At 41.0% G+C, this 24,356-nt stretch overlaps 1 protein-coding gene across 1 annotated transcript in view; it reads right to left on the reverse strand.

Annotated features, from left to right (window-relative positions):
• LOC103705201 (Major facilitator superfamily protein) overlaps positions 1 to 24,356 on the reverse strand; it is a 50,533-nt gene that overhangs the window by 5,596 nt on the left and 20,581 nt on the right. The window contains exons 9-13 of the mRNA XM_008788838.6: positions 22,891 to 22,957; positions 19,172 to 19,269; positions 8,989 to 9,065; positions 7,755 to 7,868; positions 112 to 231 (exon numbers count right to left, since the gene is read on the reverse strand). Coding sequence (XP_008787060.4) covers positions 112 to 231; positions 7,755 to 7,868; positions 8,989 to 9,065; positions 19,172 to 19,269; positions 22,891 to 22,957 — 476 coding nt within the window. The remainder of the gene's footprint in view (positions 1 to 111; positions 232 to 7,754; positions 7,869 to 8,988; positions 9,066 to 19,171; positions 19,270 to 22,890; positions 22,958 to 24,356) is intronic.

Genomic DNA, 24,356 nt, shown 5'->3' on the forward strand with positions numbered 1-24,356 from the left:
ACATGATGAAGTGCACACAACATATACTTGCTGATACAAGACTTGTTTTGTTAAGAAATGGACATTTTGAAAGTTGATCTAAGGCAAATTCTGTTTGCCATACAACTATACCTGTGTTGCAAAAACTAGAAGTTCCCCAACCGAAAACAATGCTAGGAAACCGTAGAGGCTTTTGAAGCAGAAAGCACCGAAACAAAATGCAGCCCCCAAAAAAGTTGCTCCAGAAAGAAGCTACAAAAAAAGTTCAATTTGCCATGGTAAAATATATGAAGTAACTAAAGAATTAAGAATTTCAAGTAAGCATAGTAATTTTAAACAAAGATTTTGCATAATACAAGATATAAACTATTACATAAGTCTAACTTTTGCACTTAGATAGAAATCTTTGACAAGTTACATATAAATTGATGAGAAATGTGTAGTAATCAGGAGGTCACTTAGTGTGGACCCTCCAATGCTACATGCACCAAGAAACTTTTGACAATCAGCAGCTTTGTTGAAAATGGTCTCTGCATACTCACAAGTTTTAATAACTACATTGCGATTGATGTGCAATAAAATCTGTCAGCCATTAGGCAGATCATGATTTTTTACCATAAGAACACCACACATGATGAAGCACTAGAGTGATGAATGTCCTAAATGTTGGCAATAGTATAAGAATGTGAATCTAAAGTAAGTTAATCTGAGTAATTCACCAATTATAAGAGGGTCTAAAAACTAAACTCATATATATGAAGCATTTCACTGAACCCATCCAAAGCATGTTGCTTTGCTATCTGATTTATGCATAATTACTAGAGAAAATTTAAAGATCGCTGAACAAAAGACCAGAGCAGTTATTAATGACAACAGCTATGAAATGGACTTTGGACTTTGGACTTTGCATTCATTTCATAGCTATTGTCATGGACTTTGGACTTCTACCCAGTTCAAATCCAATGACTTTTTGGGTCATTAATGAACCTTCCACACTATACCAAAAGTTAATTTGAGTTCAAGTTGGTGGATGACTCAATGAAAAGCTACTGTCGAACCATATTCATTTCTACAGAGCTATTTTGATCTGCAAATTCACAATAATCAAAAATATGTAGAAAAGATGATGCCAAGAGAGAAGGTGCCTCAAGCAAAAAAAATCATAAAATTAAGAAATAGTGACAAACAAGAACCATCACAAGGAGGATTTTCTGTCACAAAATCTCCATTTCATCAAGGAGGCTGCTTCAAAACAAAAGGCATATATATCTTGCAGTTTTGGAGAATCTTTTTCAACTTTTTAATTTTACCAACAATTAGACCTTTTTCCCTAATTGAAACTACTAAACAAATACTCTCCATAATTATGTTCTACAGCTGTTCTCAGGAGAACAAAAGAAGAAAATTGGTTGGTGAATAAGTGATTATCCAACTGAAACCATCAAGTTAAATCCTTATAAATCTGAAATGACTGTCTTTCTTTATTCAGGCATTTCATATTGTACAACTCATATTCATTTTATCAGGGTCGATGGAACCGTCCCGAACCGGACGGTTCGGAGAGTACTGAGGCATACCAGCTGCGAACCGTGATAGTTCTGGCAATCGAAACGAAAAGCTGTCAGAGGGGGAGAAGGAGGAGAAGGAAAGAGAGGAAAAAAGAGAGCGAGTAGAGGAAGGAGGGAGAGGGAGAGGAAGAAAAAGAGAGGGTCCCTCCTCCACTCGCCGGCCTCCGCGGTCCTCCGCACGGTTCGCCGGCCTCCGTCGCCCTCCTCTCTCCCCCTTATCTCTCTCTTTTTCTCCTCCCGTTCTCCCTCTCCCCCGCCTCCTCTACTGTGTCGGTATGGGCCCGGCAACAAGGGCGTACCAACCCATGACGCCGGGCAACCAATCCGGGCCCCGGTTTTGGCACAGCAAACCTTGCATTTTATGCTTGTATCTCATTCATCAATCTCCTATTAATGCATGAGTCATGCTTACAATTCAATACATATGGATCCCAAATGCATTTAAATGACTACTTAACAATCTCATCCTCCAGTAGCATATGCAAGGACTTTGAACTGAATGCCAATACACCTCCCAACCAACCATAATATGAATTTACTTGTGAATAACACATGAATCAAAGCAACATCAGATTTACAAATAGATGGAAGCAAATTAGCTCTTCCTTAAACTTAGTATTCTCGATATGTTGCAGCCAAAAAGATGCAGAAAGACCCTTATTAAAGGTAATGTTCTATCAAATTCCAAAATTTCAAACTTATCTCCATGAAGAACATTGCACTGAATAGCCTGTATATATTTTGTCAAAGCAATAGGAAGTATTACTTTGTTTCTTCTCTGGTATTGTTAACCCGAAACCATGACTCGACATATTTTACCATATCCTCATAACCATGACCATAATAATCAAGCCTTATCCCAATTTTTTTAGGTCGGCCTTATGGATTCTCATCTGCCAAGAATGGCCACACCCAAGAATTAAAGTCTCGGCACCAATACCCATCTTGGTTTGGTCCTTGTTTGTTATGGTACCGGATGGTCAAAATTTATCAGGATCGATTGAAACAACCACCAACAACATGAATAAAGAGGATATATATATACACACACACACCAGAACACCAAGCCATCCCAAGAGTTGAAACATAATCATCATTGTCCATCCTGCCTACTACCAACCGGGGCCAGTTGTTACATCTTGGTTCATAAGCAACCATGTACCAGGGACATACTAGGTATTGTTTTCTTGTTAGAACAGTACAGTACTAGTGGGACATACTAGGCCATATCATTAGATGAATCCTTAGCCACCTCTTATATACCTTCAAGCATTACCATATCTTTTTCACAACCATTATCCATGTCATCTTAGGTTGTCCCCTATTCCTACATCCTTCAACAAAAATTAAAGTATCCTTTTTACTAGAGCTTCCTCAAAATCTTAGATCTTTATTGTACATGCATATGCCATCTCAATCGTTCTCCATCACTTTGTACTTAATTAATACAACTCCAACAACTATTCTAATAGACTCATTTCTCAATCTATCCTTTGTAGTTTTATAATACATCCATCTTAACATTTTCATAGACGCTAAACTTGTTTCCTAAACCTTCTTTATTGCCAACATTCAAAGCCATATAACATTTTAGGCTTTATTATTGTTCTATATGAAAATTTTCCATAAGTTTCTAAGGTATGCATCAATCACATAATACCCCAGAAGCACCTTGCCAATTCATCCAATCAACTTTAATCCAGTAACATATCTTTATCTATCCATCAATTGTTTTTTTTTTGCAATAGGTCCTAAACAATGAAACCTATCAATTTGCGGTATCTCTTTTCCATCAATCTTAATTGCAACCTCATCTTCATTTCTATATTTAGTAAAATTACATAACATATAATTTGATTTTTCTTTGCTGATTTTTAAGTAATTGTCCTCTAATGCTTTCTTCTACAAATATAATTTTGAATTCGATCTACTTTTCTCATCAACCACTAGTATATCAACTATGAATAGCATATACCAAGGCATCTCTTCCTAGAATTTGGCCATAAGTTCATCTATAAATGTTGTAAAAAGATATAGACTAGCATTGATCCTTCATGCAAACATATTATGGATTTTTTGTTACTGGGAATCCATTTGTTATACCAGAATGACACCAAACACTCGACAAAACTCCAACACACATATGACATATCTTTAATGATTTCAATGGCTCAATCATGGACACACTTCCTTCTTGAAGCCCATCAAGTTACCTTTCCTGGCACCCTATCACAAGCAAACTCCAAGTCAATTTAGACCACATGTAGATTTTTTCCCTTTTCCTTATATTTTCTTACCAATTGTCTAAGAAAGAATATAACCTCTATTATTGACATTTTAGGCATAAATTCAAATTGATTCTCTAAGATTTTGTTCAACTACTCTTTCTCATTACATCATAGAGCCTCACAAATTTACTTTCCTATAACTTCTGTACATCATCTTCAGTCTCATAAATAGGCAATAAAATACTTCTAGTCTAATCTAGCATTATCTTGGTTCACAAAATTTCATTGAATTAGTAAGCCAAATTAATCTAAGATCACCCATGACTTTCTAAATCTCAATAATTATTTCATCTAGCACTAATGCCTTACCTTTTCAAATTAATCCCTATCCTAGTTTTATGAGTTGTAAAAAGAAAATCCAGACAACTCATTAATTTATCTTATTAAAAAAAATATCTCTAGTAAAATCATAATTTAAAATTCTGAAAATAGCACCTCCATCTTTCTTTAATTTCTTCACCTTCTAGCTATCCTATTATCCTCATTCTTACTGTATCTAACTTGATCAATATTTTAGTTTTTTTCTTACTTTAGCTGTTTTACAAGCTTTATTCTCCCATTCTTTTGAACCCAAGCATCCTACAGTTTAGCATGTGCTATATACTTAGCCATATTTATTATTACTTTTGCATCAATCTTAGTCTTCTATGTCTTTCGAATTACCCTACATCTGCCATTGTTTAAATCAAATGCTCTTTAGTTAATTGTCCCTTGTAACTCATTATTCAACCATACACTTTATTTGTGTATATCTTCGGCCCTGTGACCCCCCTCCCCCTGGGACATCTCTATTTACTCTTTTATACAATCAATCATTTGGTCTTCAACTTGGTTCAGTTCTTAAGTACTGGTTCCCCTGCTTTAATAGTTTATCCCTGGAAATGCAATAGTTTCTTCTTTTAAATTTCGGCATCTTATCATTAGATACTTCTCAATTTTGTTTCTTTTCTGTTAACTTCCTATATACATCTAAGACTACTACCCTGCATTGTGTGGTCAACTCTTCCCTACCACAACTTTACAATCTTTGCATGTCAATCTCTCTATTCATTGTTTAAAAATAATTTATTTATGAAAAAACTGATCCATTCTTAAAGGTTATTATATGTTCATCTCTTCCTTACATATATATTTGCAATCACTATCTCAAAAGCCACTGCAAAATCAATAATGGAATCTCCCATTAGATTGCTATCACCAAAACCATATCCACTATCTTCCCTACATATCAATTGAAGCCAACACCTTAGAATACCTTGCATTAGTCCATCAATCTCCTTCTGAAATTGCCTTTTAATCCTCTCCTCGAAGCATTTGCAGGTGCATAAATATTAACAACATTAATAATCTCCTTATATAATATAATTTAATAGCTGTTTAGCTTATCACTTATTCTTCTTACATCTACTATTTTATCTATCATTTCTTCATACAGCAGTATTCCAACTCTCTTTCTACTATTATCCTTTCCTTTTTAAAGTTGCAACTCTCGCCAATATCCCTTTCTATTTAGTTTCTCATAAATAAGCAATATTATGTGTTATTATATACAATAGTTGTCTACTCTTTCCGGTCAAAGTTCTAAGATTCCAAGAAACAGATCTACCCCTCTTCTTTTGCATAATTAATTTCTTTTGCAATTTGCATGCTTTTCCTTATTCGATGTGATTGCTTGCCAGACTACTACTACAACTACACAGAATTTTGCCACATTACTTCTAGAAAACCTGAACAACCGTTGCATATTTGTCAAAATAGAAACAAGCTACATTATTGTGTGCCACTTACAGGCAATGACAAATGACCTAGCCAATTCTTGCTCATTTGTCACCACAACCATGTCAAATTATGACGCACAGATTATAAATGATGACCTTGCTAACTTTTTCCTACTTTTAATCACAATTGGGTTAGGTTGTGGTGCGTCGCATGAAACAAGTGACGCTTTCACATTACGACTTCCTTGTTAAGCTTAATGAAACCAAGTTGCTAGCATCACAACATTCACTAGCTTCATCACAAGCAAGCCTCTTAGTTTCTCATAACCTACAAAAGAAGACAAATGAAAATAAAGCATTTAAGTCTTGATGGGACAGCAGGGCATCCCACCATCCCGAGTGTCAGGACAGGACAATGATGGGACAAGGACCATGACGGATCATCCACCATCCCGAATGTAGGGATGCATGTGTCATTCCACAAAGAACCCAGACAACACCATGAACCTTGAATCAAAACATTTGACCAAATAAGTCCAAACTTGCTTTCGAGCTTTTTCGCCCATAGAAAGGGGTGAAGGTGATTTATAGGACATGATCTAACCTTCCACCATCAAAGCCTAAGCTTGTCCCCTACAAGCATGCTACAAGATATCCAAACAACACCACACTTCAAGAAGTTAAACAACAACATTCATGTGCACATAGAGAGACAAAAATGAGAGTATTTAATCCAAGATTTGTCAGACAAGTGGTGGGTTAGGTAGAGGAAGGTTAGTAGCTAGTGATCGGTTCGGTATAGTACAGGTCCATACCCTACTATGCTTGAGCATACCAAATTAGGTAGAGGAAGGGGGAGAGTTGCAATGAGATGGTAGGAGGGAGAGAGGGGAAGAGAGAGAGAGAGGGGGGGACGAGAAGAGGGAGAGAGGCGGAGTGGCTTACCTAGGCATTAATTGGCATTGAAGAGGAGAAAGAGGCTGTTTAGCGTTGAAGAGGGGATAGAGAGCGGTGAGGGAACCTTTTTTGAGAGAGAGAGAGCAAAAGATGAGGGTTTACCGGGCAGCGTCGGCCATTGTTGAAGAGGGGAGAGAGGCGCTGATTAATGTCAGAGTGGGGGGAGATAGAGCACAAGCAAGAGAGATCGAAATCTCTTGAACCTTTCACCAAATATTGTTAAGAGGCATGGTCTGCCGTACCGGCCGATACGTACCGGTCCGGCTTGGGACCAGTGTCGGTAGCTTATCATTGGAGAACTGGTATAGGACCAGTACGGACCGGTACGGGACCGGTATGAAACCGGTAGTACCGGTCCAGGCCACCACCGGTACGCCGACCGGTACCGATACGACGGACCTTGTTAAGAGGATTTTATAAATGAATCGACCCAAACTGCTGAACCATCTCGAGCTAGTGTTGGTTCGGTTCGATACAAGACTAAGGTCAGTTCGGCGTTCCTTGAATTTTAATCATTAGGGGAGACAATAAATTGAAATTTTCTTATTATCCACAAATCTTATGTGCTTGACCTGCCTCTCAACTAGCTTACTCATTAATCACCACCACCAACACACCCCCTAAAGATGCATGCATGCACGAAACATAAAATGAAAAACAAACACCAAACTAGCTCTTCTCATTGAGGACACATCTACTACATGCATATTGAATACATGGAACATGGTAGAGAATATTCTTAAAGGACTTTGGCCACAAGAAAATGTAACAATCACGGAAATGATTCCTTTTATGTAAGCTTTTCCTTCTTTCAAAGAGCTTCTTTTCAGAAAATATTTTTATATTCATTTTGTACACAACTTCACAACAAAACAATGGTTTCTTTTACATCTTTCCTTCCACATGCTTCCTCCTAATATAGCTTTCATGATTCTTAGCAGCAGAACTTATTAGCAATAAATAGAACTAGTTCAGCTTAACTGCAGCAAACATGCATACAGATGAACTATTTTTATAAGTTCATATTATGTGAGAAATCATTGTAACACAATATTGTGCAAGAATATCATTATAGACTGATTGCATTCTAAATACAAGACAAATAACTTATCAATGTCGACATATCAAGCTTTCTTATGTGTAAATAAGCATTTGACACATGAAAAAATGCATGATTGAAAGCCAGTTCATGCCACGAATGATCTAAAAACAACCAAATTGATGCCTTGTATTAGAATCACTACCTTGAAAGCATTAGAGATTGTAGAGTTCATCCAATCGAGAATATAACCACCAGCTAAAGTTCCAAAGATTCCACATATTATTGTGACACCTCCAAATGTCAAATCTGCATTGCTCTGACCAGAAAAGAAAATAAAGTAATGAAAGGCAGCAGCAAGGTCTTTAATCCAACAAACAATTAGTAAAGCAGTGTATTGGTTCATGCAATAAAATTATTCATTACTTAAAGAAATGCTCACACAAAAAGATTTTTTCAGACTCAGTTTTTGAAGAATAATATGATTTTTTTGAAGAATGGATTTGGTCATGTGGAGGTTAGCATATTCATTTAATAATCATATAGCTGAAGCGTCCGATTTTGGGTTTTGGTGGATAGTTTCTTCAGAGTGGCGACATAATTAGGTATAAAAATGATTGTTAGTTCGAGGCTGGCAAATTAAAATTCTGCTAAATATCATCTTGGCCTTCTCTGAAGGACTGGTATAATGATTACAAAAAAGATGACAATTCAGTAGGAAAAGTCCACAAGCTAGTTTTATTTTTAGCAACTACTCTCCCCTGCTTAAATATGCGCTAGTTGTAAAAGCATAACTATCTTCAATCTCCTATACATTTTGCATCTCCTTGCATTAAACAAGGATATGTAGACATGGAATATACTTAAAGCATCATAATTGTTTTTGTAAAGGTAACTCATGTATTTCTAAATTAATTATAATACTGTTTCCTTTTCATGATGATATGTAAAACCTATCCGCAGTAATGCTTTCAAAAGGCACACATCAGATCTAAGCATAAAGAAGCCAAATAAAAGTCAAGGGAAAAGAAGGAAAGCCCAGATGCTGGACAAAGCAATCACGAAATATGTCATCAAACGTTATTTATGATTTGGCAGCAAATACAGTTTTTAAACCCTAATTATCGGCTTGATATAGATTTGGCAACATCGGCACATAAGGAAGCAGGAAATCCTGGAAGTGGCTGGCCAGAAATTATTTGGTTGAGGTTTATGACAAGAAGGAAACAATACTCAGTATCTGAGCTGCAAACTAAGATGAAAGAAATGGGAATAGCAAGTAAAAGTATACCAATAGTTGCTGGAAATGTTGCTCTGGTTTGCGTACTTGCAACTAAAAGTTTGTAATGATTATAGAATTGTAGATATTTGAACAAACATAGGATTTACTGATTTAGTAACATGCAATAGAACCATCACACTCAAATGTAGAAGGTTACCATATGGTAGATATCATAACCAGCCTTGGGCCCCCAGTATGAATAAGCTCCTATGACAAAATTGTATGCAATATAACCTGAAATGGTAGAAGATTTCGGCGATTAATATCATCAAAGAACAAAAAACAAATCTGTAGAATAATTAAGCTGAACATTCCCTAGACAAACAACCCTTATGTTGCAATCTTCTAATTCCTTTGTATTAATATTTTTGATAGATAACAATAAAGAGCAACATAGTACACGAGGCTCCTGCCGCTGTAAGGTCTAAGGAGGGTCAGATATATACAACCTTACCCCAATATGTCAAGAGGCAATTTCCCTGTTTCTAATATATAACACCTAGGTCATAATGGAGCAACCTTATCATTGCGCCAAGGCTTACCCTCTGATTGATAGCAATAACCAATATTTATTTATTCTCTTCAAGCCTTCTTCACTGTCACCTTCCATCCGCACCACGGTCCTAACCAAGGTCTGCTGAACCGACCGGTTCAGCCTGTACCGTAACGGTACTGGCCAGCACCGGTACAGTGCAGCCATAGAATTCATGGGGTCGGAACCGAACAGTTCCTTGCCCGTATCGGTACGAACCAGTGCAGTTCCCACCGGTACAAGCCCGGTACCGGTGCGAACCTTGTACCGGTGGGAACCGCACTGGTTCACACCGGTACTCGCAGGAAAGAAGAAGAGGAAGAAGAGGAAAGAAGAGGAACAAAGAGGAAGAAGAAGAGCAAGAGGAGAAGACTACCAGTCGAAGGGGGGAAGAAGACCTCTCTTGCGAGGATTTTTGTCTACCGGGCCTCTTTCTTCCTCCCGAGCACCTCGTGGCGAAGAAGACTACCTCGCGGGAAAGAAGACCTCCCTTGCTCGCGGGAGAAGGGGGGAAAGAGAGGAGAAGAGAGGAGGAGAGGGGAAGAAAAGAGCAGCTCGGAAAGAAGAAGAGAAGAAGAGAAAAAAAAGAAAAGAAAAAAAAGAGAGGCCGGGGCAGCGCGCCGGCGCACATGAGTGGAAAAACGCGCCCCAGATGGAAACCTCCCAAAACCACACAGCCATGGCACTCAGCCAGATGAGGTCCAAGCAACACTCAAGAACCAGATCGGGCATTTGATGAGCCTAGAGGCTGACCAAGCCTTAGATGGCCAAAAAGGGCAAAGGCAAACAGCCACATGCGCAGGCCAAGACCAGCGCCTGTGCGCAACGACAACACCAACGGCAGCGTGCAGGACCAGCCCGCGCGCCAGAATTCCCCTATCAGCACAATGGGCACCAACCGAGCAAGGCAAAGGCCAAGGGCGCTACGCATCAGTGTCTGTGCGCCCAGCCAACCGAGCGCGCCCGACCAGACGAACGCGCCATCCAAATGAAGCAACGGCCGTGCGCGCTGCGCACAAGTGCTCGTGCGCCCAGCCAGCCGCGCCCGCCAACCAAACCAAGCAACGGCCTAGCGCGCAACTCGCAAGCTTCTGCGCACCCGACCAGCCGTGCGCGCCCTTGTGCGCGCTCTTGCCAAAGCACACAATCTACAAGCTTGGGCGCAGCCATCCAGCCGCGCGCGCTCTTGTCCGACCCCAGCGAGCAATTCCTTCCCTACTACCCCAACGGGGCATCCGGCCAAAGCTCACCCCGAAGGTTCCAAAGTACTAAAGGGCATTGCAAATGGGTCTGAACTAAGCCAGACCGCTCGGTGGCCTTGGCCGTGCGTGGGCGCTTGTGGTCGTGGCCTTGCACGGGCACGCCGCAGCAGTGGCCTCCTAATCCAGCAAGGCATCCGCCCAAAGCCCACCCCGAGGATTCCAAAGTCTGAGGAGCATTGCAAATGAATTTGGCCGAGCTATGGCCTTGGCCGTGCGCGGGCGTCGTGGCCGTGGCCGTGCGCGGGCGCACCGTAGCAGCGACCTACTATACCAGCAGGGCATCCGCCCAAATCCCACCCCAAGGGTCCAAAAGACCGAGGAGCATTGCAAAGAACATCGCCTGGGTGCGCACCCAGCTTTCCAAGATGCGCGGCCCGGTCAGCCGGATCCCGCGAGCCAATGGCAGCCAACCTTGCAGTTTATAAATATCCTTGAAGGACAGAAGTGTGGGGATCCATCCAGATTATAAAGAAACATGTGGAGAGTCCACTTGTATAAATCAGCCTTAAGGCTTGGGCTAGGGAGGGCCACATCAAGTTCTCACTAGATTAGACTAGCTAGAGGAATGTCTACCTCTGCTAGATTGGGCTATTAGGAATTCCTTTCGAGTTCTTAGTAGATTGGGCTAGTATGGGAACCTTGTATACCTCACTAGATTTATTTATTTGCACTTGTATTTTGTATTCATCATTCATTCTAAATGAATAGCCACTGTGCACTCAATTTCCATCCATCCAAGTTGTGTTCCAAATAACTTAGGCATAGAAATCTGCTGCTATTTCCAATTCCTACAAGCAACCCTTGGCATTTATCTTCCTATCGGTCCACGGCAGCATTACAACCCGGCTAGAAGCCAAGAAGCAAAGAAAGGCAATGGTGTGGGGCTTGGGGACCGAGAGCGCCCCCCATTAGTCCCCGACTCACGCCCACGCGCGTTCCACACGGTACGAACGGCGTATCCACGCGTTTTCTTTTCTTTTTTTTGGAACCGGTTCGGTACTCGTTCCTGAACCAAGAGGCCAAACTGATTGGTTCCTCCCAGGATGGGGTCGATACGCATCGAATCAGACAATTCGTGTTAGTTTGGCAGATCATGGCTAATAATGAACAATAATTTTAGATTTCCATCATGCTCATTATACTTACATGCAATGATCAATGACTCAAAAAAATATATATTTGTTCAGCATCAATTTAAATGGCAATCATAATTCAAAAAAATTGAACTAGGTTTGGGTAGATTTCTTGATGGTTTAAGCTTGATCACCCTATGACCCTAGTAAGAACATCCAACCCATGGACAGGTAGCATCAAAATTTGACATGTTAAAAAAGTCAAAGTTGATAGTAATAAGAGAGAGAGAGGGGAGATAGAGAAAAAAGAAAGAAGCAGCTCATTTTATTTACAACATATCTAAGTACACAGTTTGATATGTGCATCAAATTATATGTAACAAGAACCACATGATCTGTTGCTTATATTTAAGTTACTATTGTATGCACTCTCTTTTTTCTAGAAATTTTGCTCCCCATGTTTTTTCTTCTTTCTCGACAAAATGGAGTAGATGGAACCCCAAGAGAAGTACATTTGTCAAAGAGTTGAACATTATATATGAATCCACGGCCAAATGTAATGTATACATAAACATGCAAAGGAATGAAGCTCAAGAGAGTGAGACCTAGCTCAAGATCGCTTCATCTTATAATCGAGCCAAGAACAAGCAAACTCATTTAACTTTGAGATATACTAGAATGGGCCATGAATGGCTTGATTAAGAGATCAAGTGAGAGCCCAAGGCTCCTCAAGACTTTCAAATTACATTCTTTTAATGTCAACTTAGTTATTTTTTCAAGATAAGTATCACAATCATCTTGCCTTCTTCCTAACTATTGGACATTGGCTTTATGGATCCTCATTCGCTAAATATTCCTATCTAAGGCCACCCCTGATATTATTCCAAGCAAGGTTCGCTGTACCGATCGGTACCGGTCAGTACCGAGCGTACCGTACCCGTACCGATGGGTACCGGTATCGGTACACCAATGTCGGTACGCCTGGCGTACCGCATACCGTACCATACCGACACTCGGTACGCCTATACTAGTGCGGCACCGGTACGGGGTTCGGTACCGGTACGGCGAACCTTGATTCCAAGTTTCTCTATAGCAAGGTCCGCCGTACCGGTACCGGTCGGCGTACCGGTGGCCGGCCGGACCGGTACGGTACCGGTCCGGTCCGGTACGTACCGGCTGGTACCGGTCCCGTACCGGCCGGTACGCAGTGGTTTCAAAAACCACAGCGCGCGGCGCTGTGGTTCTAAAAAAAAAAAATTTGTGCCGGTTCCGGTACGAGGCCGGTACCGGCCGGTACGGGCTCCGAACCGGCCGGTACGGGCCCGAACCGGCCGGTACGCACCCGTACCGGCCGGTTCGGATAAAAAACCGGGAAATACCGGTTTTTTATCCGTTCCGGTACCGGTCCACGGCCGGACCGGTACGGCATTCCATGCTCTATAGTCTATATCTTTCCTCACAACAAATGTTACTTGAGATCAAGGTACGCCGAACCAATACCAATCGGTGTATTGATGGCAACCTGGACCGAGTCGATACTGGTTCGAGCCGTACCGAACCGGTACCTACCCGGTCCGCCGTGGAAGTGCGCCTGCACAGTTCCCAATGCACGCAGGCGCGCTTCTGTTGAGGACCCCACTTGGCCGAGCCAAATTCATCACATGCATGGAGGCTTGGAGGAGCACACCTTCGGTAGGACTGATTTTGGGCAGATCATGTCCATGGAGACTAGCCAACATCCGACCGGTCAAGGGGACCGGCGACGATATAAGGAAAGAAAATAATGCACACTTAGAGAGGATAGAAAGGATATTGGTAGGAGAGAGAAAGAGCTCAAGAAGAACCTAGGACGCATGCCTCACGGCAGGGCCAGGTTAGAGATGATAGGGAGAGCAATGAGAGCGATGGGTTGAGAGAAAAACCCAGGGAGATAGGAAGAAGAGGAGGAAGAGTTAAAAAAGAAGATGTAGTGGTTGATAGATGGGCTGAAGGTGTCCATGAAGAGGATTGGTTAAGGAGGTTGTATGAGGAAGATAGTGAACCCGAGAGACATCCTCACGCTCAGAGGCCACTTGGCCATAGGGAACATGAGGATAGGAGGAATCGGGCTGATGATGATGATGATTTCAGAGTTTCAGGGTTCCAAGAGAAGAGGCTTAGAAAACCCAAAATAGACTTTCCTACTTTTGGTGGTGGTGATCTATGAGTGGCTCGACAAGGTCGAGCAATATTTCTATGTCTATGAGATCCCACAAGGAGAATGGGTAACCCTAGCTAGTTTTCATCTAGAGGGTAGAGCCAGTAGATGGTGGAGGTGGATTTGGGCCCTATATGAAAAAGAGGGAAGGAGACTGGGCGGACAACTTTTGTGAGGAAGTTCATGTCCCAATGGGGTCCGTCCCCAGTTGTAAACCATCATGGCCAATTGGCCAAATTAAAACAGGAAGGCAAAGTGCAGGGCTACATCGACGAGTTCCGGCAACTTCAGACCATGGTGGATGGTTGGTCTAAGGAGGCCCTACTTGGCACTTTCATCGACGGGCTTAAGCCTTGGCTCGCCAAGAAACTTAAGCTCAAGCAGCCGACAAGCCTTTAGGATGCGATGCGCATGGCCGAGATCCTTGACCAAAGCGGCTACACCGACCGACGACCGGCCAAGGAGAGGTCCAGCGGCAAGGACACCAAAACCTTCCAACCGGAAGCCAATCATGCAGCCACAAGCACTTCCAAACCACAAGCCAAAGAAGTCAAGAAGCTTTCTCGCGAAGAGCTTCAAGACTATATCAAGAAGGGCCTTTGTTTCAAGTGCGGCGCAAAGTGGGAGAAAGGCCACAGATGCAATCCCGGCCAATTCTTCCTACTTGACATCGGCGGCGAAGATGACACCGACAATGGCATTGCAATTTCAGATGGGAGCAACGAAACCCGTAGGTGTTTAGTCGACCGAAGCCTTCAGCGCCTCAGCCCTAGCCTGCGGTCAGGATGCCGTAGGCCCTTCTGCAGCACTCAGCCAAGAAGAACCGGCTGCTGCAGCCTATTTTGCAGCAGCAGCAGTTGCCGAACCCCAGCCGCCCGAGGCCGCAGCGACAGCAACATCCAAACAGCCTGCGGCCAAGCACTTCATGGGTTCCGCACCAGTTACTGCAGAAGTTTCAGCTACTTCCGTAACACCAGAAATTTCTGCAAGCCCTGCCGCAGCCAACCAAACCAAGGTAACCCTTCAAATCATGGCTGCGGAACAAACACTTGCAGAAATTCCAGCAACCAAGGACGAGCCTGTATACACGGCCATCAGCGGAGCCGATTGGCATATTTGGGATCGCATCCGTGAAGCTATCAAGCTCGACGTCCGCGCCCAAAAAATCAGCGAGAAGATTGAAGCCGCAGCTGATGGAGTCGCCAACTTCAAGTTGAGGGACGGGCTCATCTTCTACAAAGGGTATGTCTATATTCCCAATGTTCCAAACCTTAGGAAAGACATACTTGACCACTTTCATAATAGTAAAGAGGGTGGTCATTCAGGTTGGCTTCGCACTTATGTTCGTGTGAAGAATTTTTTTTCTTTGGGGAAAGGTTGTAAACTAATGTAAAAAAGATTGGTTGCCCATTGTGATGTATGTCAAAAGATAAAGTATGATCCTAGGGCACCATTGGGGCTTTTGCAACCACTTCCTATCCCCGGCATAATTTGGGAAGACCTATCCATGAATTTTGTGGAGGGCCTACCAATCAGTAAGGGTTTTGAAGTTATTCTTGTGGTGGTAGATTCAAGTACGTGCTAAACCGGCCGGTACGGGCCAGTTCAACATACCATGCTTGAGATCTTCATTTTCTTTTTTTAAAACCTTCAGAAAAAATAAAGTACCTCTCTTTATAGCAGCCTTCTAAGATCTTCACGATACATGTCCATGCCATCTCAATTGATTTTCCATCATGTTGTCCTTAATCTGTGACTCCTATAGTCCCTCAAGTATATCCATTTCTGCGACACTTAGGGGTTATTTGAAGTCCTTTAAATGCAACTGCATGTAGCTCAAATTGCATGTTCAAGCAAGCCTACTTGATTGGATACCTGCAACCCAAATTGCATAGTATGTTGAGTTGCTTGTTAGGCTATAACCTAGGGCTATCTTGTAGGAGGTCGAGTCACAATCAAAATGGCCGCTGGACAAGTTGCAGCCGTTCAAATATGTATCTTAATTAAGAAAGGATTCTCTCTTTCCTTCCCTTCTCTACTCCTTCACAACCGCCCACCCCCTCCACCTCTACACCTCCATGCCCGCCTCTAGCCCCTTGACCCACCCATCTCCTTCACCTTCTCCACACTTCTCAAGGCTTGCACCACCACCCAAAGTATGTGAAACCGACCGAACCAATATACCGATGAACGGTACCGGTTCAGTACCGATTGGAACCGGTACCGGTTCCAGTTCGGTACCGATTGGAACCGGTACCGAATCGGTTCTGAAAAAAAAAAGAAAAACGTGCGGACACGCTCGCGGACGCGCGCACGTCCGCGTTATGCTACAAAATGGCACTCTGCCGCATTAAAAGCCCACACGGGGCAGCACGTGGGCTCGCTGCCCCGCGCGGTTCCCCGCGCGTGGACCGTGATTCCCACCGCATGGACGCGCACGGGCACGAGTCGAGGCGCCCTCGCGGCCTCTCTCATTTTTTTTCTTTTCTTTTTTTTCCTTCTCTCTTCTTCCCTTCCTCCTCTCTTCTTCCCTTCCTCTCTTTCCCCCTTCTCCTACGAGCAAGGGAGGTCTTCTTCCCCGCGAGGTACTCGGGAGGAAGAAAGAGGCCCGGTAGCGCGAGGTCTTCTTCCCCTATCTCCTCTCTTGTCCTCTCTTCCCCCTTCTTCCCCGCGAGTACCGGTTCGCACTGGTACCGGGCTTGTACCGTACAGGTGGAGACTGGTACCGGTCGGTTCCGACCGATTCAGCAGACCATGCCGCCACCCCTCCCTCACCATGGGTGCCAAGGTCCACGGCCAAGCCCTCGCCCCCAATTGCTTCATCACTGGACTCTTCATCAAGAACACCCTTATCTTCGTTCGCTCACAAGATGTTCGATTAATGTCTATCAAAGATGCCCCTCTTTTCCCCAAACTCTCTTCCAACCATAAAAAGTAAGCTTTCTTGTAAATCAACTATTGCAATTTATGTTGCAATGCAACTTCAACTATAGAGCTCCAAGCAACCATTTAGTTTATTTTCATGTACTTTTTTCACTGCCTAGCACCCATACAAAATTGCAGGCCCTTTTGTTGTTCTATATAATTTTCCCTTGTCTCGAAGGATTTCACCTATCGCATAATATTCCAAATCCACCACTCCACTTCATCAAACCAATTCTAATTTTGTTACATATATCTTTACATATCTCCACATTATTTTGTATAATAGATTCTAAACATTGCAGCTAATTTAACACCACCTTGTTAGTCCCAAGCCAAGATGAGAAACGTGGAGAGAGAACATTGGGTATGCAATCAACTGTAAAAATATGCCAAAAACTATGAAATGGATCCAAATTTTAAGTATAAAAATATTTTATTTATAAATAGTGAATAAATTAGTACATAATATATATCAGTCACTCAATCATTTATTCTTTTTTTGATCTTAGTCAAGCAAAGCATGGCCAAGCCAAGCCTAGCTCCAGATCAACTCGTTTACTAATCAAACAGGCTAAAATCAAGCCAAATATTAGCTACTCAGACATGCTACTCGCTTGTGACAATTGGACACTGAGACATTTATTTCTCTCCCTAAGAATCAACAACAAAGATGACCCAATCTTGCTATATTCCTTTTATTTATTTATTTATTTAATTATTTTATTTATTTATTTATTTATTTATTTTGCTGGAGTGGGCAGTAGATATATATTGGTGAGGTATGTAAATTCACACTTATGCCTATATGGGCTAGAGCGTTTCTCACTCATTGCACTAGCATAAATTGTGTAATATTAAGCCACAAATCTTATTCAAATATACCTTATATACGGATTAACACTGATTCATATGTGTTGAAACCACATGGAGAGTTCACATAAAAATTTTCTTGGAGTTTGACGGATTATAACTCAATTCCTCTAACTTAATAGATACACATGGATTGTTGGCTAAAGCTAATAATGAAATTCCAAAAGAAAAAATTGATTATGAAATTATAATTATTTATAAACCATGATGGATGATAGGATTTTACTATTTTTAAGAATATAACAAAAATCATCCACTTCACATTGTATAGGTATCAAATATACTAGAATGTTAATAACAAAATTATCATGAATGCTTAGGAAGCTCTTAAACTTAACAAACATATCATGCATGTTCAAACTCTATATACCATGGAATGCCGTACCGGCCCGTACCGGCCGGTACGGGCCGGTACCGGAACGGATAAAAAACCAATATTTCCCGGTTTTTTATCCGAACCGGCCGGTACGGGTGCGTACCGGCCGGTTCGGGCCCGTACCGGCCAGTTCGGAGCCCGTACCGGCCGGTACCGGCCGGTTCGCACCGGTACGATTTTTTTTTTTTTTTTTTTAGAACCACAGCGCCGCGCGCTGTGGTTTTTGAAACCACCGCGTACCGGCCGGTACCGGTACCAGCCGGTACGTACCGGACCGGTACCGTACCGGTCCGGCCGGCCACCGGTACGCCGACCGGTACCGGTACGGCGAACCTTGCTATATACTTCATTCAACAAATAAATGGTGATTCATTAACAACATGCAAATCCTTTGCATGGCATGTATTACATCTATGCTAGTGCTTCACACACTTGGTACACATTGGTGTGACAACAAGCCATGCAAGGGGATGCAGCCAATATCATGCCAATGCCAAATATCAGTAAAGCATTGGCATAGTACATATCATGGCATGCTATGCCATGCCAGCCAGAATTAAATCCACAATTTTGAGTTACAACCATGGTATGTTGTACTGGACCGGACCGGACGGTACCGGATGTACCGCACCTTACCGGTTCGGTACCGATACTAGTACCGATGGCGTACCGACTCTTGGTATGCTAGGCATACTATATACCATACCGACACTATGATAGTGTGGCACCGGTACGGGGTCCGGCACCGGTACGGTGAACCTTGGTTACAAAATCTAATCTAAATTGGTCACATATTTATATTACTCTATTTCATAACTATCACAAATGATGATTTCAGTCAATTAAACATGGAATCAAGTATCATGAGAATGGTAGTTTCTATTGGTTGGTATTTATGGGCATCAATCATGACAGGCCTGATATTAATGTCATGTCAACTATAGGAACCCAGACCCGAAACCAAGTCAGTACTTCAGTAAGTATGCAATTAGTTGATAAAAAGTTATTAAGGATATTCAATATAGAGTTATAAGCCTTATCAAACCACCCAAAAAGAAAAGCAGTATCTAAATGGCCCTAAGTTGATAAATGTAGAAAATATTACCTAGAACATTTACGACATAGACCTTGTCCAGCAAAAGTACTTTCATATCTTTCCAAAATCTTGCAAGCTGAACTTGAATCTTCTGGGAATTATTTGACCTATCATAGATTAAAAAAAACAACGTATGATGTTAACTAGCATTCTGTTACCAAAAATTGTCACATGCCTTCATTGACGGAAAGTAGTCAAAAATAATTAAATGAAAAGAATATACATAGTGATTCACCAGTAAAACAACATTACTAAAATCTATCCAATGCAATCAGGCAGATGGATGCAACCCTTTGGATTTTTCAGAGGCATCCACATACATACCATGGTCCTAATAAAATAATAGCTCAACAGAAAGGTAATTGCTAGCAGCCATATTCCCAAAACAAGTACTTAACAAGAACTTGTAGCTAAACCTACTTAAATATTATTCATCAACTCTGATAAGCACATTGTTGTTACATGTTGCTGCTTGAGTGCCTGGGCAATTGCCTAGGCAGAAGATGAGCCATTGAGCACCTAAGGAACTCTGCAGAAACTGCCTTGATGTGGGTGCCCCCCATGTATATGACTCTGCCTAGGTAAATTAACAAATAATTTGCAGCAATTATCTATTGGGCAGTCATCTATTTTTTGTATATGCACAAGTCTATGGATGTATACGTGCACCTGTATGTGTATATGTAGTATTGTATTGCACTATTATATTACATTTTTTATGCCTGCATATCTATATATATATATACTTGTGTGTGTGTTATGGCTATTTATGTATATTTATATAGTGTAGACCAAGGTCCGCTGTATCGGTGCCGGTCAGCGTACCGGTGCCGGTCAGCGTACCGGTGCCGGTCAGCGTACCGGTGCCGGTCAGCGTACCGGTGCCGGTCAGCGTACCGGTGCCGGTCAGCGTACCGGTGCCGTCCCGGACCGGTACCAAACCAGTCCCGTACCGGTCCGTACCGGCGGCGTACCGGTCCTGTACCGGTCTGAACCGGTCCGTACCGGTCCGAGCCGGTTCTTCAACAATAAACTACCGGTACCGGATTCCACGCTGATCCGGTACCGGTCTCAGGCCGGACCGGTACATACCGGCCCGTACCGGCCGGTACGGACCGGTACGGCAGACCATGGTGTAGACATTTATGTTATGCATGTGTATCTCATTATTTGCATATACAACAGCAATCTGGTTTGCCAAGATACTTCTGGGATACCTTCACGATTGAGGAGGGCTTTTCCTTGCCTTTTTTATGAATGTTAACCTTTTAATGATGAATGGATAATTTCAGATTTTGTGATACTGACACTAAAAAGTATGTCTATAAATCTGAATGATGAATAGATGATGTGTTTGTAAAAAGTTGATACTAACATATAAAGTATGGACTATGTTATTATGATGGCCTAATATGAAGGAAACTAATTGAGCCAAGCTTGTTTGAGCTTGGGCCTGATCAATCTTGGGTTGAAGTTTATTTCAAGCATAAACTCCGATATCAAGTTTGAACAATCTCAATTGGAGATTATTTCCCAACCCAGCCAAACACAAGCCTAATTGATCAGTTTGATAATCCTAAAATGAGCTGATATCAATTCAAGCTTGAATCAAGCTTTGTTCAAGTTTGAATCAAAGTCAAGCTGGGTTCAAGTTTGTTTCAACATTTAATAGATTCAAAGAGTAAAAAGATAAAATGAAAACCAAGGTCTGACGAACCGGCCCGCACTGGCCAGTTCGGACCGGTCCAACTTGTAACCGGTATGCCGGAGCGGTGGAAACCGGTACGAGCGGTTCTGTGCTGGAGACGAAGAGAAGGAGAGAGAGCGCGGGGAAGAGAGAGAGGGAGGAGAGCTGTGGCCGCCATCGAAGAGCCGCGGCCGCGTCCCATATTTCTTTCGACCCCGCGGGTTCCCTCGTCCCTCCGCAGGCTTCGCCGCCCCTTCGCGGCTCTCCAATGGCGGCCACAGGTCTCCTCCCTCCCTCGCTTTCCTGCGCTCTCTCTCGTTCTCTTCTTCCCCGGCTCCGGTGGGGAAAAGCTGGCCGGTTCGTTTGAGCCTGTTTTGGTAGTTCAGGCGTGGTTTGTTTAGCTTCCAATCAAGCTTTGTTTGAGCTTTTCTCGAGCTTGAGCTGCTTGATTCGTTTGACATCCCTACCACGATGCTTTATGTCTGCTTTTTTACATATATATATATATATATATATGAAAATTGATAACCTACTCTCTGTTATGGTAGGTTATCAATCTACCCATTTTTCCGTCGACAAAAAGTACCCTTACTTTTTATAACTCTTAAGGGTATTTTATGTCTTTTTACAATCCCACATTAACTCACCCTCTCAACCCCCCCAATTAATAATCTCTCTCTCTCTCCTCGAATATATATATATACACACACACATATATGTATACATATGTAGGTATGTATATGTATGCATATATATATATATATATATATATATATATATATATATATATATATGCATACATATACATACCTACATATGTATATATATATATATATGGATACATGTGCATATATGTAAATACATACATATATATATATATATTAATATATATATATATATGCATATACGTACGTATACATACATACATATATCTATCTATATATATATACATACATCTATATATATACATGTATATCTATATACATACATACATGTATGTATGTTTGTATGTATGTATGTTTATATATATATATATATATATATATATATATGAGAGAGAGAGTATTAATTGGGGGGTTGAGAGGATGAGTTAATGTGGGATTGTATAAAAACATAAAATACCCTTAAGAGTCGTAAAAAGTAAAGGTATTTTTTGTCCAATGAAAAATGGATAGATTGATAACCAACCATAACAGAGAGTAGATTATCAATCCCCTATATATATATATATAATACATATATATTTACTGTTCTATATCCAAATTTTTCAAAATCTGTGTCCACATATACATATAATGTCATATCCATATGCTATATCCATATCCATGCTTCCTAGAACCTAGCTTCACATGAACATCTCAGAAGTTCAGTTCAAAATCCATGACTTGTATAAGATCCATCATCTAGCAAACTGGATGACCAAAGAAGTTGAGCAATGAGCAGAAGAATTTCAGGCTTCACTGTATTTATACTGCCAAAAATTCAATAAACAAGTAGTAAACTGCATAACCACCCTTAAGAAGAATAACATTTCAATCTTTCTCAGCTCTAAGTCACCATTTTTCTAATTGGGACAATTAAACTACAAACCTACAAGTGGCCAGCATGGCTCATTTGGGAGGTTTAGTGAACAGTAGAAGGTGTCACATGCACAAAATAAATATGTGGTCACTTTCTGTAAGATTGTTTAATTATATTCATATTTACATACCAACATTGACTACATCAGTCAAGGAATAGTATCTACAGGATCAAAATAAGTCACAGAAATCAGATAGAATGAGTTACCTATGATAGAAAAAATGTGTTCTAGATGACAGAAATTAAAGAGTACAAAGAACCAAAAAGGTCCAAATATCACCGACGGTCCATTTGGTAATAACACCCCAGTCATAGACCATCCAACAGAAGGAAAAAAAGAAAAGAAAATCATGACTGCCTGGTGAAAAAAAATCAAGAAACAATGTTCTAGAGAAAAGATGATTTTTTCTGAATGCATGTACAGATATATGTTCTAGCAAAGAAGCCAGATGTCAGATACCTTTGAGATGCTTTATCAGATAAATCCTCGTTACCAGCTGATGTCTCCCGTTTAATAATTTGCTCGCCTGAAATAAAAATATAATCAACAGCTGCAAAGGAGAAAAAGAAAGAGCATCCAACTAAATAATTGTCAAGAATATAAAGGCAAGTTCTTATGCAACTTCAGGTGGCAGCAGAATTGATGCAGCAAACATATGGCAGCTTTTCATTGCAGCAAGTCCCAACACAAAACACAGTCACTTAATATGATCCTTTTCCTTTCTTCTAACATTAAAGCAAATTGCGGTTGCTGCCAGTTTCAAGATTTTGAAAGATTTAATCAATTGCTGATAAACATTTCTATTTTCTGAATTGACTGGGTTTCATTCAAATAAAGCTATTTTTTCTAAAAGCACATACTGTAAGAATTAGGCATTTAACATTTAACAGTCATATTAAGGCAAGCATTTTAATAGTTAAGACACTAAACAAGTTGCTGCTTGTATCATAGGGAGCATTACTGCGAGTCCCAGGCTTGGTTTAGTTAAAAATTCAGAAAAATGAAAAAAAAAATTGAAATGGTTTGGAAATTCTTGAAAGCTGGACAGTTTTGTTTATGAATTATGTGTTAATATATGATAAGATTTTCTTTACTTGATAAATGAAAAAACAGTCAATCTTGATTTTCATACAAGGTTTAGTTAAAAAATTCAAAAAAAAAAGACATTAATCAACTAGCATTACTAACAACTGGCTGATTTCGACAAATTCATGCATAATTTGGCTGGCTTCAGCCAATTTATGAATTGATTTGATAGGAAATAGATCATGCATTGGTTTAGGTTTGGTTTGGGATCTCCCCACCATGAAAATGTGAGAATCAGGAAGTTCAAACTAGCTTTTCTAACCATGACAACAAATAAGCTATCCAACCAATGACCATGCAATGTTATTTTGCTCATGTCTTGTAGAATCATAGTGCCAAATAATCTATTAATGCCATGTTAATGCTACAAGATTGGGAAAAAGGTTTGTTCAGTACATATTATAGTAATAGAATTAACAACTGAAACAAAAGTATGGGAGCTTCCGGACACTGTGGGAGGGCCAAATTGGCGTAGAAAAAATAAACAGTCAAAGCAAGCAAGTATAAGAAGGGAAACTGAAATAGAAATGAGATTCCAAACAACATATATGAATTTTTGGTGTCATGACTCAACCAATATATACATTCATCATACTCTGAAAATGTAAACTTCACAGACATGGGTGCTGAAAAAATCATCTCAAAACAGCTTTTCTTCAAAATATATAATGCATGTTATGACTATGATGTATTGATGATTTTTGGGCATGCAAGCAAGAAATTTTGGAAGATCGGAGGATCAAATATGTCCACAAGTAAAGTAGCATTCAGATATTTTGTAAGCACTGACGCATCTTTACACTGTCAACTCATGAATTGCTGAACATGCAAAACTAGCA

The sequence above is a fragment of the Phoenix dactylifera genome, chromosome 3 (genome assembly GCF_051530095.1).
Source record: "Phoenix dactylifera cultivar Ajwa chromosome 3, Ajwa_hap1_PhDact_Kaust_v1.1, whole genome shotgun sequence".
NCBI classification, from domain to species: Eukaryota; Viridiplantae; Streptophyta; class Magnoliopsida; order Arecales; family Arecaceae; genus Phoenix; species Phoenix dactylifera.